Source organism: Sander vitreus, chromosome 2 (genome assembly GCF_031162955.1).
Source record: "Sander vitreus isolate 19-12246 chromosome 2, sanVit1, whole genome shotgun sequence".
NCBI classification, from domain to species: domain Eukaryota; kingdom Metazoa; phylum Chordata; class Actinopteri; order Perciformes; family Percidae; genus Sander; species Sander vitreus.
Window position 1 is genome coordinate 28,249,162 of NC_135856.1, and position 13,878 is coordinate 28,263,039.

The 13,878-nt window shown below is 40.5% G+C and overlaps 3 protein-coding genes across 6 annotated transcripts in view; 1 reads left to right on the forward strand and 2 right to left on the reverse strand.

The window, feature by feature from the left end:
* Nucleotides 1-668: 668 nt before the first annotated feature.
* On the reverse strand, nucleotides 669-6,192 carry LOC144526590 (nuclear distribution protein nudE homolog 1-like). Of its 2 annotated transcripts, none has more exons than XM_078264157.1 (9): nucleotides 6,141-6,192; nucleotides 5,524-5,652; nucleotides 5,227-5,380; nucleotides 4,755-4,903; nucleotides 2,841-2,977; nucleotides 1,979-2,155; nucleotides 1,785-1,870; nucleotides 1,500-1,654; nucleotides 669-1,100 (listed from the first exon to the last, which is right to left on the reverse strand). In XM_078264157.1, exons 2-9 carry the CDS (start codon nucleotides 5,607-5,609, stop codon nucleotides 1,007-1,009), a joined length of 1,038 nt encoding a protein of 345 aa, XP_078120283.1. In that variant the 5' UTR covers nucleotides 5,610-5,652; nucleotides 6,141-6,192; the 3' UTR covers nucleotides 669-1,006. The 2 variants fall into 2 exon arrangements, with proteins under 2 accessions (XP_078120283.1, XP_078120275.1); XM_078264149.1 differs by lacking the exon at nucleotides 6,141-6,192 and adding an exon at nucleotides 5,997-6,134.
* A 328-nt stretch (nucleotides 6,193-6,520) lies between these two features.
* LOC144530434 (pannexin-1-like) lies at nucleotides 6,521-11,814 on the reverse strand. The gene is made up of 6 exons (XM_078270018.1): nucleotides 11,456-11,814; nucleotides 9,983-10,104; nucleotides 9,363-9,562; nucleotides 7,911-8,412; nucleotides 7,490-7,649; nucleotides 6,521-7,397 (listed from the first exon to the last, which is right to left on the reverse strand). The coding sequence occupies exons 1-5, from the start codon at nucleotides 11,634-11,636 to the stop codon at nucleotides 7,500-7,502; spliced, it is 1,155 nt and encodes a 384-aa protein (XP_078126144.1). The 5' UTR covers nucleotides 11,637-11,814; the 3' UTR covers nucleotides 6,521-7,397; nucleotides 7,490-7,499.
* A 1,118-nt stretch (nucleotides 11,815-12,932) lies between these two features.
* marf1 (meiosis regulator and mRNA stability factor 1) overlaps nucleotides 12,933-13,878 on the forward strand; it is a 40,806-nt gene continuing 39,860 nt past the window's right edge. For all 3 annotated transcript variants that reach the window (XM_078264170.1, XM_078264179.1, XM_078264188.1), the window contains exons 1-2: nucleotides 12,933-13,029; nucleotides 13,578-13,784. In XM_078264170.1, the coding sequence (XP_078120296.1) occupies nucleotides 13,635-13,784 (150 nt within the window). In that variant the 5' untranslated portion in view covers nucleotides 12,933-13,029; nucleotides 13,578-13,634. The remainder of the gene's footprint in view (nucleotides 13,030-13,577; nucleotides 13,785-13,878) is intronic.

A 13,878-nucleotide genomic window follows, 5' to 3' on the forward strand; every position in this document is an offset into this window, starting at 1 on the left:
GCAAAGGCCTACAAACTGAAGAGGTAATAACAGTGATGAAGGCAGCGAAAGGCTAAAATGCTGACACCAGTTCCTGGCAGCGACCCTAACGGTTTTTGTAGCGGTGGAAAATATCGAGTCTCTTCTAGACAACAAATATTCGGGGCTCTGCTTGGGAAAATCATTTTAAACCATCTTTTTACCCGGCCACATCTAGCTCCCTCCACAACAGATGTTCATAAATGCCAGTGTTGTTCAGTGCTACATTATTCGAGCCTGGAGTTTAAAGAATGAAAAACAAAAGACAGGCTTGTTTTTGAAATTATTAACTAAATTTACCATGTTTTTTTTATATCAGATTCAAGGAGAGAGAAAAAAAAGAAAAAAAAACCTAACCCATTACTTTTCTCTTTGATTAGTTTTTCATTTATCAAAGCTTTGGTTTGGACATGGTCATAAACAATATTTGTACGATCCAACCTTTTTATAAATAACACTCCAGGTTCTTGGTCCCTTTATCGGGGGTCACATCCAGCGGCTGTTATTAATACCACTGGCTCTCATTCGGATCCCTCATTCATGATCAATTGACAAGTGCAACAACCACCCTAAATGTGTTTTCTGGGAGCAGTAATGTTTCAACAGCCCCTTTTGATCCACCACAGAGAGCAAATCAGTAGACAGAGGGATTTTTAAGATGCTACCCACCACAGTGTCAAAGATACAGCAGAAGATATAGTGTGAGCAGTAGGTTCTCCGTTCCTTGATTTTACACAAGCTGTGGCGCTGCTTCCTTATCGTAGATATGGTGTGATACTAGCCTGAGGCAGCAGAAGCCCATGCGCTGATTATGTAAGGGAATGGAGCAAGGAGAGTGGCTTTCTTGTTCAAAATAGTTCAGCAGGGCACGTGGCGACAAGGGAAGACAGCTCAGTTCAAAGTCCCAGTGCTGTAGTTTATCAAGGATGGAGAGGGGACAAGGGGGTCGGTGTCAGGTTATTGGAGGAGGCTTCCCCTTCTCCGTCTCTCATAGCAGAATCTTGACCCCTGCCTGCGGAGACTGGGCACCCTGGGAGACGCCTCTCGGAGGAGCTGGTCCAAACTCTAACCGCTTCACTAAACTGCAAGCACATACACTCATGAGCAAACCACAGATAAAACTAAGGAAACACTTCTTATTCCCTATAATTTGTTGTCTTTACAGACAAAATTATAATAATTCCAAACAAAGCTGATTTTGTAGTTTACATCATGAAATCAACAGTGCAGCACATGTTTAACCTTTGTGTTGTCTTCCTGTCAACCTTGGGGAAAAAAAAAAACACTTTTTCCAGCACTTATTTCTACGTCCCATATAAAACAAAAATTTAAAAACGGGTCAATTTGACCCGAAGTCAACACAAGGGTTAAGTAGATACTCCTTAACTGGGAAGAGAAAAAAAAAAAAACACCCACGGACTTCCATGTAATAACTGAAAGAACCACAAGAACAACTATTTCCATGCTGCTGTTTTCCTCACCTGTCGTACTGAGGAGGGGGGCTCATGCTACTAGCTTGGACCTCAGGGCCTCTTTCTAAACCAGAAGGACTACCAGGGCCCGGTGCAAGTGCTGGTCTGCTGACAGACGTGTCGTACACAAAGTCTCGACACGACGCCAACTTTGACTCCAGATTCTGGCAGGAATATGAAGAAGAAGAAAAATCAGTCAGGTCTTACTTGCAGTGATTCTGTTCAGTGATAAACAGTTCTGTGCAGCTTGTATTCACTGGGTACTGTAGTGGTTTTATTGTGTAAATCTCTTACTCCAACTTTTCTCAGCAGCTCCCCTACAATGTTGAGTGCCGATATTCTAGCAGATGTTGTAAGCGGAGTCCCGGTTAGACCGTCACCTAAAACAGACCACATATGAGCAGGTGAACACAGAATATGCTATCACGAAGTTGGTATATTCACTTGCACTGTACTTAATACTGTGGGAAAAGTTTTTTTCTATTTACCCCGTCGGATACTGGAAGCAGGGGGCGTTGCAAATGAGCTGATAGGTTTGGAGGGTGTGACGGGAATGGATGGGTTACCAGCTGAGGGGCATGGCAGATCTGCTCGATCTGTGTCTTTGCCGAGGCTGATGGACGGCCGTCTTTCCTTCTGACGTACAGCCAGCTCCTGACGAAGGTCTGACACAAAACAGGACAAGCAGCCATACTGCGGGTCAGCTTAAGTACAAAAATGAAATTGCAGAAACTTGAAACTACCTAAAATAGGTAATCCATGAAGTCATGACAGCAAGTGCATACTTAATGGGAACTCAAAAGTGCATTTCCACCACCTGTGTTATCTCCTGTAACACCAAGGCAACACCACAGACTAGCATAGACAAAGATCAAGTGTACTGCTAAAGATACACTTCAGTACCGCCAATGGCCAGCTGACTGCCGACACGCACATTCTGCACTGGTTCATATTTCTAGTCAGCATGTAATGTTAACTGTGATGGATTACCACCCTTTAGCAAGTTTCAAGTGCATGCAAGTTCATTTTCATTCCACTGTAAAATAAATAGAAAACAGTGGCAGTCTGGAAGGAGTGAAAAAAAAACAAAAAAAAAAAAAAACTATTATACAAGAAAAAAGAAAAATGTGCAGCCCTTAAATGGGGTTCGAGTACAAATGCATATTAGAATAAAACTACACATTACATCAGATACAGTATACACCGGAAGAATTGACAGGACATAAATACACAGGATTTGGAGATTTAATCCATCTATCAACATTCACCGAGTTAGGCATAAGTCTTAGTTTGTAGAGAAATATGCGGTTCTTGTAAACTTGAGAAGCTGCAGTGAGACTGTGAGTGTACCTCTGGCTTCATCCTTCAGCCTCTGAACAGACTCAAGCAGGTTCTCTTTCTCATCCAACTCGCTTTCAAGAAAGGCATTCCTCTCAATGACATGGTTCATCCGCTGCTCAAAGTCCTCCAGAGACATGATGGTAGCCCTGGGACAAGCAATCAAAGTTAACAACACTGCACTTATTGTGCATATTGGCTTTCTGTTCCACAGATTAACGTTGCGCATGTATGTGTAATAAAGACAGAGTTAGGCAATTACTTTGTCATTTGATGATCATGCCCATTGGTGAGATGACATTTGCCCTCTTATACTTACAGGTGCTGGTCATATAATTAGAATATCATGAAAATGTTGATTTATTTCAGTAATTCCATTCAAAAAGTGAAATTTGTATATTATATTCATTCATCACACAAAAACTGATACATTTCAAGTGTTCATTTCTTTTAATTGTGAGGATTATAACTGACAACTAATGAAAATCCCAAATTCAGTATCTCAGAAAATTAGAATATTACTGAAGACCAATACAAAAAAGGATTTTTAGAAATGTTGGCCAACTGAGAAGTATGAGCATGAGAAGTATGAGCGTGTACAGCACTCAATACTTAGTTGGGGCTCCTTTCGCCTGAATTCCTGCAGCAATGCGGCGTGGCATGGAGTCGATCAGTCTGTGGCACTGCTCAGGTGTTATGAGAGCCCAGGTTGCTCTGATAGTGGCCTTCAGCTCTTCTGCATTGTTGGGTCTGGCGTATCGCATCATCCTCTTCACAATACTCCATAGATTTTCTATAGGGTTAAGGTCAGGAGAGTTTGCTGGCCAATTAAGAACAGGGATACCATGGTCCTTAAACCAGGTACTGGTAGCTTTGGCACTGTGTGCAGGTGCCAAGTCCTGTTGGAAAATGAAATCTGCATCTCCATAAAGTTGGTCAGCAGCAGGAAGCATGAAGTGCTCTAAAACTTCCTGGTAGACAGCTGCGTTGACCCTGGACCTCAGAAAACACAGTGGACCAACACCAGCAGATGACATGGCACCCCAAACCATCACTGACTGTGGAAACTTTACACTGGACTTCAAGCAACGTGGATTCTGTGCCTCTCCTCTCTTCCTCCAGACTCTGGGACCTAGATTTCCAAAGGAAATGCAAAATGTACTTTCATCAGAGAACATAACTTTGGACCACTCAGCAGCAGTCCAGTCCTTTTTGTCTTTAGCCCAGGCGAGACGCTTCTGACGCTGTGTCTTGTTCAAGAGTGGCTTGACACAAGGAATGTGACAGCTGAAAACCATGTCTTGCTTACGTCTGTGCGTGGTGGTTCTTGAAGCACTGACTCCAGCTGCAGTCCACTCTTTGTGAATCCCCCCCACATTTTTGAATGGGTTTTGTTTCACAATCCTCTCCAGGGGTCCCTATTGCTTGTACACTTTTTTCTACCACATCTTTTCCTTCCCTTCGCCTCTCTATTAATGTGCTTGGACACAGAGTTCTGTGAACAGCCAGCCTCTTTAGCAATGACCTTTTGTGTCTTGCCCTCCTTGTGCAAGGTGTCACTGGTCGTCTTCTGGACAGCTGTCAAGTCAGCAGTCTTCCCCCATGATTGTGTAGCCTACAGAACTAACTGAGGGACCATTTAAAGGCCTTTGCAGGTGTTTTGAGTTAATCAGCTGATTAGAGTGTGGCACCAGGTGTCTTCAATATTGAACCTTTTCACAATATTCTAATTTTCTGAGATACTGAATTTGGGGTTTTCATTAGTTGTCAGTTATAATCATCACAACTAAAAGAAATAAACACTTGAAATATATCTGTCTGTGTGGAATGAATGTATACAAGTTTCACTTTTTGAATGAAATTACTGAAATAAATCAACTTTCTCATGATATTCTAATTATATGACCAGCACCTGTAGACACTGACCTTTTGGTCCTCTCCAGGTCATCATTGGACTGCTCTAGCTCTCTGATGTATTTCTGCAGGTGATCTCTCACTGCAGTGGTTTGTGCCAGATCATCCTCCAGGGTTGAGATGTGCCTAAAAGCATCAGAATGCTGAGCCTCAAATTTCTCCTGCAAACAGCACACAGACATCAAATTAATTGACAAGGATTATACCAGCTTTGCAGTGTCAAGACAGACATTTAATAAGAGTTGTGAGATGTGTATTTTCATCCGGGAATTCAAATCCCTCGTTAATGTTCTCTTCCCCATGGAACACTGGACAGAAATAGCAGTCAGCTGCAGCTAGGCAGCAACGATATTGCCAGACCTATCTCCACAGGCTGTCTGTGGGTGCGTCTCTGTTTGTCTCTTTATCACTGTCACTAACTGGAGCACCAGAGCTCGTGCAGCTCTGTAGGGGCCATGGCCTATTTATAATCAAGGTGCTCTACCTTTATGCTTTCCAGTTCCATACGGAGTCGGTTGTTGTCTATAAGCAGCTCTTTGTTTCGACCCTCACATTGCTTCAGCTCGGTTTCCAGTTCTGCTTCATAGTCTCGGCTCATCTGCTGAAATTCCTGCAGCTCCTCCTGAGCCTCATCAGCCCTGATGACAAAACACGTGTTTACTATCAAACATAACTCACTCGCCATGTTGTATAGATATAACGCATGGTTAATATATAAGCTAGCTATTAAATAATCTCTAAGGAGTAGTGTTTTCCTAATGTTACTGTCTATTAATGTTACCTTTGCTGATGTGCCTCTGCCTGCTCCTTCCAGAAGCCCAGCTCCTCTTGTAGGGATGCAAACTTATGTGTTGCTGGCTCTACCATGTCTGCTGCTTCGTATAAGGATGATGGGGGATGGGAGACCTAACTGTAAAGTAAAACATAGTACAGCTTCTAATACTGTCTTTATTAGAGCACATACATCCTTACCATTAAAACAACGTATGCTAACAATGTTCGCTAGCTTTAGTCTACAGCGCTACGCATCTTGGGCTGGGACAAGTAAAAACTACCAGAATATGTTTTTACATTTACTTCTATTAAGTACGAAAAAGTAAATATGGGAAGTGAACGTATTAGCTACTTTTTAAAGCAAACAGCGGTGTTGGAAAGTGCATATACCATGGCTAAGCTAATATGGCTAGCTAGCTAAGCGACTAATAGCTATGTCTTATCCCAACACAGTGAAAAACAGAAACCAGGCAGACTCACCCGCATATAAGGGATCGATTAAAACATGCTATAGCTAAGGGAATGTATTTCGAGGTAAGACTGACTAAGTTAAGCAACAGACAGTAATGTGATTGCACAAACTAACGTTAATCTCTCATTACGTTAAGACGGTGCTCGACTCACCAACCAAATATAAACCAAGCTTCGGTTCTCGAAAGCCATTGGACAATAGAAATGACGTTGTGAACATATTATCCAATCATATTTATTCAACGAACTTGTAGTGGAGGAAGGCGGAGCCTCAGATACTGAGCTGGCAAAGTGGTCCCCCTACCTCCCCCTGTTGACTTGCAATGGTGCAATAACAACAAAGAAGCAATGAATGTAAGTCATCTGATGTTTTCATGCAAGATTGTGGAAGTGGAATTCAGTTTTTCACTCACTTTTAGACTAATTTTGTATGTCGTTTCTAAGTAAAGCCTCAATGCACCATAGACTAAGATCAATACACAAACAATTACTTTTTATGTATCATATTTATTGCAGGGCAGTTATTTGCATTATATTGTAATGTACAAATGTTTTTAGTTTTCTGGTCAAGTATTCAGGAAATCAGTATATTTGACGAGGACAGTGAAATGGAATTTATTTCACTTGCACTTGGTACATAATTAGATAACTGAAAACATTATTTAATTGTATAAGAGCCCCTGGAAGCCTGAAAGGCTTTACCTCTGACAACAATTGATATTGACATTTTATTCCCCTAACAAATATTTATTCATCTTTCAGCTTTTTTTTGTTTACTTACAACATGCACATACAGTACACCACCTGTTGTTAACAGCACATTTAGGCTAAAATAGTTACGTGATTTACAGTCCAGACAACGTTGCTCCAGTGGTTCTTATAATACCTAACAATTCATGTTTAACTTTCATTAATCACTACATCTTCTTATTACCTCACCTCAACTATAAATACATCTAAACCCTGTGTTCAGAAACGTCTCTCATTCTAACATAAAGGGCAGGAAGTGGGCTCTTGCAACTGGAAAATTAATGTATAGATTTCAGTCCAAGGAACATGGCTTATATTAAATATTATGATTGGAAGGCATTTAAGATCCTGAGAAAAGTAGCATAGAAAAAGATACATAGGAATTTCATTTCAGAAAAAAACAAGGTCAGGATCAGCAGCAGATTGCCTGAGACACTTGTCCTTGGAGTATTCACATTTACTAAAAATAAGACATCTGAGAGGTACAATGTCTGTTGGCCAAACTACAGACTGTGTTAATAGCTCTTCTCTGATTTGGGTAACGCTGCTGTCGGTCACCACTAGAAATTCAGATATATGTAAGTGCACAGGATTTTCTCACAGTTCTTCTTTTCCATCACAGCAGGGCTTATCCGCTTCAGGCCAGTTATTCAGAAACATCTGAAGGACGAGAAAACACATTCAAGGCTAAATCCACCACATCGTCAGTTCACTTCACAGCCTCCGTTGGAAGACTAAACATTCTTTCTTACCTCAGAGGAATCATTCCTCTGCTTTATTAGTTTCTTTGTTGTTCTTGCGTGAGCACGTCTTCTTACTGTCTAACACATCAGTCTTCACCTGACCCAGAGTTTGCAGCAGGCACATGGTGTCAAACCCCTCATCACCAGCCTCTTGCAACAACTCAAGCACCTGTAAATAAGACAAGTGACTTATTTTCCAAAGCAGAAGCAACTGCAAACACAGGTGACATATATGAAAGAGGCCCTATTATGCTTTTTGGGGGTTTTACCATCTTTTGGTGTGTTATATACTTTTTTTCTGCGTGTAATAAATGTATAAAGTACAAAAAACCACAATTCACTCCAAATAGAGCTTTCTATCCTACAGAAAGCACTTCTTCTCAACTGCCTGAAACGGTATTAGACCTACAGTATCTGTGCTGGGACCTACCTGCAGACACTTAAATGATTTGAGTTCGCTCAGATTCTCCTGCAGGAACAACAGGTAGATACTCAGGTCGTTGTAGAAGGGCGTGACCACGCCCAAAGCACCAAACCCCGGCAGCAGCTCATAAGGCCGGAGGAAACTGGAGCTCTGGCGAGCTGGTCCAAGAGCAGCGTACACTACCAGTGGAGCAAGGAGCACATACACCCCCAAGTTGATGTAGCTGAGCAGCCTGAAGACACCCACTGCCACGAGCTTACACTGCACAGCAGACGGCACCATGCTGTTGTTCTTCAGCACCCCTGTACGCAGGTCACAGGGAAACTCGTCAGTGAGAGAGGCCAGTCGGATGTAGTAGCCTAGGTAGATGCAGGCCAGCAGGAGGATCAGCAGAATCAGGCCCCGACATAATAGGTACTTGACCACAAGGCCGTGAGAGAAGCGCTTGGTCTTCAGATACTGCTCCACTAAAGGGTATTTGAAGCAACCCTCAGTCAGATCCAAAGCACTGCAGCAGAAAAAATACATTTACCCTAAAATGACCTTAGATAAATGCTAAATGCCATGGTATATACCTGAACATTTTTCAAGAAATACAGTTCCCTACAACAACAGGATATTCTGAGGAAATATAACTAGAAATCAATGCCCTTTTTACTATAAACTCCATCTGATATCATTTATGTCTACAAACACAACAGAAATGCTTTTTGATGAAATTTTATAAGACTGACATTCTCTGGCCTTAGTGATCTAACAATATTCCAAATTATTATGATGTTATTATAGCATCAAGATTTTGTGGAAAGATTTGGCATTACCAGTAAAAACTGTTATATATGTCTTGTTTTCTATGTATGCATAGTTACTTCAAAGCTGCACTAATTAATATTTTTATATGAACAATAGGTGAAATGACTAAGTTAATGTAAAAAGAGACAAAGCCATTGAGGATTATCACTATAGCTGCTGGCCAAATATTTTTTTTAGGAGTTGGTGGAGACCAAAACAGAGTTAGAAGGAGATTAAATATTTGGCCAGAAACCCAACTCCAAATGAATGCCACTGTCGCTTCATATCTGCTGGATGTGTCAATAGGCAACTGTTTGCTAACACGTTAGCTATAACAACGTCATATGCTAATAATATGTCACTGTTATATTTACAGGTTGATGAGTTTCCCCTAAGTGGCCAAAAAATCAATTATTGCTGGTTTAAACTATACCCTGCCAATTTTTCCTAGCAGTTAGTGATCAAAGGATGGCCCATATTACTTTTTTTACACATGTGGTCTGCCATAGGTCTTTCCCTCTCTGGCCAGTGGACCAACATTTTCAACATTGCAACACTCTTTGGAAATGAAAGCAAAAATGTTTAAAACAAATGTATGTTATTCTCACATCTTCTGCTAAAGAGTACACATATTGCCACAGCAGTGAGTAATAACAAGGTGTTTACCTCTGGGTGTCCTCAGATGCACCTTTGCTATCTAAGGATGCTAAATTCTTGGCCAGTCTGATGGCACGATTATAAAAGCGGTCCAACTCCTCCATGATGAAGTTTAGGTCAGAGGAGAGGTGGGGAGCTGCAGTGAAACGCCAGAACAGGGCCGGGATATACATGAGGATGGCCAGTAAGAGCAGGATGTATGGGAAGAACTGAGGGAATCACAGAAAGAGAGACAACAGAAGAGAAATGAAACTGCATTAGAAAAAGAAGACTTTATTGAAGACATTATTAGTAATATATTACCATTGGAAAGCATGCATTTATCTTTTTTAAACTGTATGAGAAATGTGTAGTCCGTTTTAAGCCTGTCTTATTGGTCAAGGTGCTAATAAAATGAAAAACATAACAAGCAGTTCCTGACCATTTAAAAGAAAAACAGCAATTTCCCAGAACTTTGGATGCCTTCATTTAGTATATTTATGGACATATGCTTGGCCATTCCTTGATTAAATAATACTGGTAATGACTTAACAGTATGAAGACTAAAGAAAACATTCCAATACCCACACCATCACACTGTCAACAGTGATGATTGTCACTGGCAGTGCATGTTGAGGAGACGTCTGTACCTTGTGCAGCCATAGCGGCGAGCTGTCACCTTGTTGCTGTACTGCTGCCCAACAAAATGAGTCCACATATGCCGCCTGTTTCCAAGAGAAGTTTGTGGGAGCAAAGCAGCTGATCTGGGTACCTGAGTGAGGAAAGTGAAATAGTCATGCATGTTGGTGATTTAGCAAAGAAACAAACACTACAACAATTGTCAGCCCTCCCTCCTCTGCACTCATGGCCTTATTTGTTGGTGGGTTGTTCTCAGCATACTTTGTGTCAATAATTATGCCATCCTCTATATGGTGAGTGGAAAGTTCAATCAGGCATGTACAAGTAACAAACGACCCAGATAGTCACCAGACAGTAATATTTTGGCTATAATTTTTTTGGAAATAATTTGTCATTAATATAACAGAATGGTGCTTTAAACTGCTAAGCCACACATTCTCACTAAAGTATTCTCTTTTTCTTTATGACATGTCTGCCAAGTACCAGTTATATTAATGATAGTATCAGTCATAGTTATAGTACCAGTTATATAAAGTAAGCCAACGTGTTTGGTTGGAGCATGAAGCACTGGGCTTTCACATAATGGTAGGACAGCTAATTCTGTCAACTGCTCCCTAACTTTTACAAGTTTTGCATGGAAAAAGTGAAAATGTCCAACACCAAATGTTCAATTATTCGACACATCACATATGCAACATATATTTCCAGCCACTTTTACAATGTAAAAAAAAAGCCTACATCTACATCTATTTTGTCTCATGTTGAAAAGTCCATTCTCGCTCTCTCTGCATCCATAATTCTTAGTCTTTCAGTCATAGTAGTACATTTAAAGTGCTCTCAATACTTGCAGTGTAATAGATTCATCCGGTCTGAGTATCTGGTGCTGGCTGGCTGTAGTTTGCATATAATGATAACAACAGACTGCGGGCATTATAACCTAAGAAGATTACTTTGATTTGTTAAACTGCTGATGGAGCTGTAGATATGTTTGTGTTTACACTAAAGACAGAAGCAGATCACCTTCTGTTGATTTGTGTGAGCTCTTTACAGTAACTCAAGTCCATAAGGCACCAACCTATAAACTGCCATGCCTATGTGCCAGGTTTCCATCATCATCATCATCATCATTAGCATCATCAGCAGCAGTGTATGCCTGCCTCACTGTCTATGCGTGAGATAAGCAGAAGGGCGGAGACTTAACCACGCCTTCTTCAGTATTCACACCTCTCTTTTTCTGGGCATTTACTGAATATAATCCCCTACATACTTATATCACATAGCTTCATCCACCACTGCCTGTAAATCTGGTTAATTCAAACAAACGTGCTACAGCAGTGTGGCAGAGTGAGCGACTAAGCTCCACCAGGATATCTCCATCGACTGGATAGACTGTTTGCATTATTCTACATGAGGAATTGAAAGCAATATAACCTTAGATGATGAAAGCTTCTTCTGACAGGATGTTCACAAATGCAACAACTCACCAACTGACACCTCTTGAGCAAACGCGAGGGAGATGAGAAACAAAGGCAGTCCCACCGCTAGAAACGTGACTATTTTATCCACCGCCAGCTCCAGACGCACCCCTTTGTATTTGGCCTCCGTGGGGTCCTTCAACAAAAAGTCGGAAAAAACGTACTCGGTGGCTACGTGAGCAATCGCCATGACAGCCTGGAACAAAAAGCCGGTGTAGTCTAATTGACCGAAGAGTCAAGTCTCTATTCAATTAGCCAAAAACTAACTGCGTCTGGGGTTAGAATCAATAAGAAAAAAAAACACCCGCAGTGTAGAAATGTGAATATTGTATCAAACACTGAGCAGCTATTGTTAACCCATCTCCATATACAACTAGGGCAGACGGTTGAACCTGCTATCCCGTTACTGTGCCCCAGAGACATCAGAGGCAACAGGGGCTGTCCGGCTGCCTGCCAGCCGCTAGAGGGCGCAACTGTGTCGTAAAGTGTACCTGCCAGGCTACATTGCTCTCATCCATGGTGGGACACTATTGCTTAAATTATAGACAATTATATGATAGCCTTTAATTTTGAGTGACTTTGTCTATAATTAAATTAGTAATTAAATTATCTGCATAATGAGTACCTTTAAGTATGCAGAATGGCTCCCTTCAGAGTAGGCTACTACAGGATTTTAAATTATATTGGTGGGTGGTTTAATCTACAAGAAAAATCATATTTTTTACGTTTATGCATATGTTCTGTGTAAAAAATTCTCAATATGTAAAGTATAGTAACAATAGCTGTCAAATAAATGTAGTAAAGAAAAAAAATGCAACATTTCCCTCTGAAATGCAGTGAATTCGATAAGCTAACATTAAATGGAAAAACTCAAAACTGTATTTAAGTACAGTACTTGAGTAAATGTCATTACTCTTCACTTAAATTAATACTACTATAATCACTTCATAAGGAATGGCAAAAAATCCAGTTCAGAAAAAGGGAAGGCAATTATTCAATCCCAAGACTGTTTATTTGGGGGCTAAAAGTGATGCTACTTTTTACAACCATGAGGTTTTATTAATTTTTATTTTTCACAAGAAATGCATGACATGATGACATGCAATATATTTAATTAAATCTGGTTCAGTAAAGTGACTAAGAAGTACACACTTAAGTAAATATAAGGTCCAATAATCAGTTTTATCATATTCTAGAAATATATGTCTATAGGCTAAATAAACATATTGGCATAGCTACATTACTGATAAAATGCATGATCTTCTAATACTTCCACATTTTGTTGACCAATATAAACTGCCAATTTAATGTACCAAATGTATGCACCCAAAAATAATTATTTCAAGATTTAAATTAAAATTTTAAAAACAACAAATTATAAAATATAGTAAAAATACAGTTATACGTGCCAGTCCCAGTGTATTATCACAATCACATGTATTGATCGCCAGATATAACAACAACATTCGCGACAGCTGTGCGTACTTTATGGCAAAAGTAGGTTACAAAAAGGTGCGGGTGTTTGGAGACAGATCGGAGGAACAACAGTCCTTTGAGGAGGATGTGAAAGACGGTTTTCTCAGGTATCTAAGTAACAAACTATTTAGGACATTTCTCGCCATTAAGTTACCAAATAATATTGATTTACACTGTTAAGACAATGAACGGTAGCATGTGGGTGGGAACAGCTAACGTTATGTGTCTGTTAAACAAGCTAACAAATTGTTCTTGTTGTTAGCTTGAGTCTAATGCTAGCTCCAGGCAAACATTTAACGGTAGCTAGCAGTCTAGCTAGCTGATTCCGCCGTAAACAACAGTCAATACACTCAAAGAAACGGCGTTGACGTGAGCTAGCTTGTGACGTTCGCTAATTTAACATCGGTTGGTTTACACGATTCGCTTTGGGGAAACGCAACGGTTGCGTTATTTAGCTTCAGATAAACAGTCCATAAGTGTGTAACAAAAGTAAACGTTATATACACAGACATGTCCCCTTTCTTGATTTAAACTGTCGTTAACAAGATGTGTGGAGTCAAATGCACGAACAGACCTGTGCTATCATAAATAAGTCGGTAAGGACTTAACACAAAGGTTTTAGTGTGCACTTTAAACTTTCATTTTCTCTTCACAGGAAAGCATGAGAGAGAAGAGAGATGAAGTATGGTGAAAGTCCTCTCCGGGTTGTATAATGGATGGACTGGAAAAGGAGAGCGCCATATGCAGCTCTAGACCCTTCCCATGGCTTAGTCACCCCAAAACAGAGGCCTCAACCCTGCTATGGAAACTTAAAGACTGCTTTCCCACCAATGAGATAACCTCCGCACATCACACCGATAAAGTAGGTATTCATATGTGTACAGTTCAGGTATCGGTACACAGGCATGTAGGGGAGAGTGAAGGAAGTATCTCACATTTAACTCTACGTTACCTTA

What these genes read in the sequence shown, in the direction of transcription:
- LOC144530434 (XM_078270018.1), bottom strand. Translation starts at nt 11,636, where the DNA reads ATGGCGATTGCTCACGTAGCCACCGAGTACGTTTTTTCCGACTTTTTG. An exon ending in TGCTCAAGAGGTGTCAGTTG is followed by an intron (nt 10,105 to 11,455) that starts GTGAGTTGTTGC and finishes TTCCTCACTCAG; the next exon opens with GTACCCAGATCAGCTGCTTT. An exon ending in AATCATTTAAGTGTCTGCAG is followed by an intron (nt 7,650 to 7,910) that starts GTAGGTCCCAGC and finishes TCTTATTTACAG; the next exon opens with GTGCTTGAGTTGTTGCAAGA.
- LOC144526590 (XM_078264157.1), bottom strand. Translation starts at nt 5,609, where the DNA reads ATGGTAGAGCCAGCAACACATAAGTTTGCATCCCTACAAGAGGAGCTG. An exon ending in TGGAACTGGAAAGCATAAAG is followed by an intron (nt 4,904 to 5,226) that starts GTAGAGCACCTT and finishes TGCTGTTTGCAG; the next exon opens with GAGAAATTTGAGGCTCAGCA. An exon ending in GCTGAAGGATGAAGCCAGAG is followed by an intron (nt 2,156 to 2,840) that starts GTACACTCACAG and finishes GTTTTGTGTCAG; the next exon opens with ACCTTCGTCAGGAGCTGGCT.